At 33.6% G+C, this 3,305-nt stretch overlaps 1 protein-coding gene across 2 annotated transcripts in view; it reads left to right on the top strand.

Moving 5' to 3' along the window:
* The window catches only part of LOC106745245, a 3,291-nt gene extending 1,651 nt beyond the window's left edge, over positions 1–1,640 (top strand). The window contains exons 2-4 of one of the 2 annotated variants that reach the window (XM_014620692.1): positions 129–236; positions 860–1,137; positions 1,217–1,640. In XM_014620692.1, the coding sequence (XP_014476178.1) occupies positions 129–236; positions 860–1,137; positions 1,217–1,507 (677 nt within the window). In that variant the 3' untranslated portion in view covers positions 1,508–1,640. The remainder of the gene's footprint in view (positions 1–128; positions 237–859; positions 1,138–1,216) is intronic. The other variant, XM_014620694.1, reaches the window with a different exon arrangement.
* The last annotated feature ends 1,665 nt before the right edge of the window (positions 1,641–3,305 follow it).

Consider the following 3,305-nt stretch of genomic DNA (forward strand, 5'->3'; position numbering starts at 1 on the left):
TATATATATATATATATATATAAAGTATGTATATATAAAGTGTATATATGTCAAGTGTATCAAGTATATGTATCAAGTATATGTGTGCAAAAAGTGACATTTAATCTCGATGACATATTAAATTTTAGCAAAGATGTTCTATGGATTAATGTCTGTTCTTCTGGTCTCTGCGGTCTCTGCAGAGTTCTGTTATGACGATGTTGAAAGTGCTTGCAGTACCAGACCTACTACAATTGGTATATGAATATATTTATTATAATTAATGAAAATATATACTTATGATATAATGAAAATTTATATTGGGTATCTCGCAGTTCTTACGACTTGAATTTTACCGAGAGATTCTCTGAAACAATTTAGTTAATTTTTCATTTATGACAACTTTTCATTCTTCAACATACGTTTTCGGCCAAGTCAAATTAAAATTCCGTTAAAGTCCATTTGAAATCAATTGGAGACGACAATTTTGTTGTCCGTTTGGTCACTCTAAGCGTAATTCACGAAAAGCTCCACTTTTTCGATCGCTTATATCTCGGTAACTATTGGTGTCTCGACATTTCCATTGAAGAGAAGTTAACTTGAAATTATTCAGGGGATTCTTTTGGTAAAATTAAAGTCGCAAGAAATGGGACACCCTGTACAAAAATAATCAGTCATATAAATTGTTCAAGTTTTCTTGAAATTGCACTTATATATTATATACATTATGATATGTAATTACATATGTATATACACATATACATATAAAGAAAAAGGAAAAAGGATTTTTCTCATTTAATAGTAAAATCTGTATGATAAATGAATACCTATATCTCAAACAAATCTTTCGATAAGAACGTTTTCTTATTGATGTTTCTAGATAATCTATTAATTCCAAATTGTAACGCTAAATTCGGAGCGATCGACTTACTTCAGGCTGAACTTCAAGCGTACACAAATGCCAATATTGAGACCAGCTTTGAATTTCTGCTGATGTCCACACATTTTGGTAACTATGAAGCAAATCGGGAAGGATTTAAAGGATTGTATCGTAAACTTTCCGATCAATCATGGGAAGACGCTATAAATTTAATTAAATATATCGCACAGCGCGGTGGCAAAATGAACTTCAATCAGCTTCCACGCTTTAAGAAAAATGTAAATACTATATATTTATGTATATGATTTTCATGCTTGGAAAAGGAATACGTTATGATTTATATATTATTGTTCGCAGGTCAAGGATAGCAGAGTGTTGGAACTGAATGAGTTGAACAGTTTGTCGAAGGCACTCGATACTGAGAAGCAGCTTGCCAATGAAGCATTGCGAATCCATGCTCAAGAACAGCATCATACCAAACAAGATGCGGGTGTTGCTCATTACATCGAGGAACGCTTCATACCATCGTTGTCCGAACGTGTGAGACAATTGGCGGGTTATACAAACGATTTGAAGAAAATGCTGATGGAACGCGATCCATCCATTTCCATATTTCTATTTGACGAATACCTTCAAAAGGCTTTGTAAATTGCTCACGGATATAATTTAAAATACGTGCATATTATTATCGACAATATGTTATCACCATTATTTTGCCTTTATCTTCGATGTTAGAGATCTTTAATATGTAAAATAGAAGGAATAAATATATACAGAGGGACATATTTCTTATAACCTATAATAATGTATGTATACATTATGGATAGAATATCTTTTTGTAAATAAATTGTGGAGAATAAAGAAAAAAAAGATATGCAGAATACATAAAAATTTCCAAATATTCGTTTAAGCAGTATTTATTGGAAATAGAAAGAAAAAAATCCACTAAAATCGTCAAATATAGAATTCATTGTTCCTTCTTCGAGTAAAAGATAATTCTTCTGGGAAGATATTTTTTATTCATTCGATCCATAAATAAAGTGAACATGCAATTGATTTGTACAGCTAATAAGCACAATGGCTCGTGTTTTGAACGCGCTTGCAACGATGTCGACATAAGTCAATTTATTAATAATTCTGAATAGGAATTTTGTTATTTAAGGCTCTTGTGTCCTCACTTCGGCTGTCCTCGTACGATAACGTCACAAGTAAGAAGTAACCATATATATAATACTACTATGAGTGTGTTCGAGGAGACGTTATTTAACGCTACTGCGTCATTCTATCTTTATTATTCTTTACATGTACAACAAGGATAGAATTGCGCGGTAGTATTAAATAGCGTCTCCCCGAACGTACCCTATATGGCCAGGATGAGAGAGAAATCCTGTCTCATAACCTCGGTGCGGGAATATATTTTCCTCTCTCTCTCTCTCTCTCTCTCTATTCTGAACGTAATGCGCATGCGTCGAATTAATGTCTCTGCCAATAAAAAGATAAAATATATTTTAACATATGTGTGTGTGTGTGTGTATTTATATCATCTTTTGTATTCACTTCTGAGAAGGGTCCCTCTTACAAGTAGTATAGGACGACTCACTATATAGTAGTATTATCAATATGAAAGTAACATATTATACCAAAATATAGGCTGATCCGCACAACGTGATCAGCTTGGTTTATTTTGCTGTCGGTGAATCGATTGAACATTTTTTTGTCCAGCATAACAATTTAAGGTAAGCTTTGAGATCCTAAAGTTCACTTTGAACCATATTAGACAAAAAAATAGACAAAAAATTTCCAATCAGTCTACTGAAGTTGCCTCCCCATGCGGCGTTACTTACATAATCGTAACTTGCGTCAGTCAATCGAATCGTCTCAATTACCCAATTATCACGGCGGATTTGATTGGCTGACGCAAATTACGCTAATGCAAGTTACGCCGCATGGGGAGGCAGCTTGAGTGTGCCGTAACATGAGACATAACTTGCGTAAGTATAATCTGCATATTCTTGTAATTTACTAGAAATTACGTCATTCTAAAAATCGACATTTATATGGCGCGTATTTCGTTAAATTTTCGTAAAGCGTAACCAATAACTTCGTAAAACTAACCAATAACAGATCGGGCCTTCTGTTGTACAATAGAACAGAAATACTAAATGAATTCTCGATAGGCTATTATTATTTACGCGTCTGGTTAAATACGTACCATGGAGATCAGATATTTTATACGTAAGAATGTGTAGAAGCGCAATGTATGTAGCCGTGATCAACAAAGTTTATGTTAAAACTGAAAAGCCATCCGCAGTATTCACATTTGTGCTATATTAAAAAAAGAAATATGTGAAAATATATAACCCGTAGCAGGCTGCTAAAATTATCCCACATATGCAAATAATATTAGGTGAACAACTTTGCTCCCGCCGTTTCCCTATAGATGGCT

The sequence above is a fragment of the Dinoponera quadriceps genome, unplaced genomic scaffold (assembly GCF_001313825.1).
Source record: "Dinoponera quadriceps isolate SergipeBrazil2010 unplaced genomic scaffold, ASM131382v1 scaffold1270, whole genome shotgun sequence".
In the NCBI taxonomy this organism is placed as follows: Eukaryota; Metazoa; Arthropoda; class Insecta; order Hymenoptera; family Formicidae; genus Dinoponera; species Dinoponera quadriceps.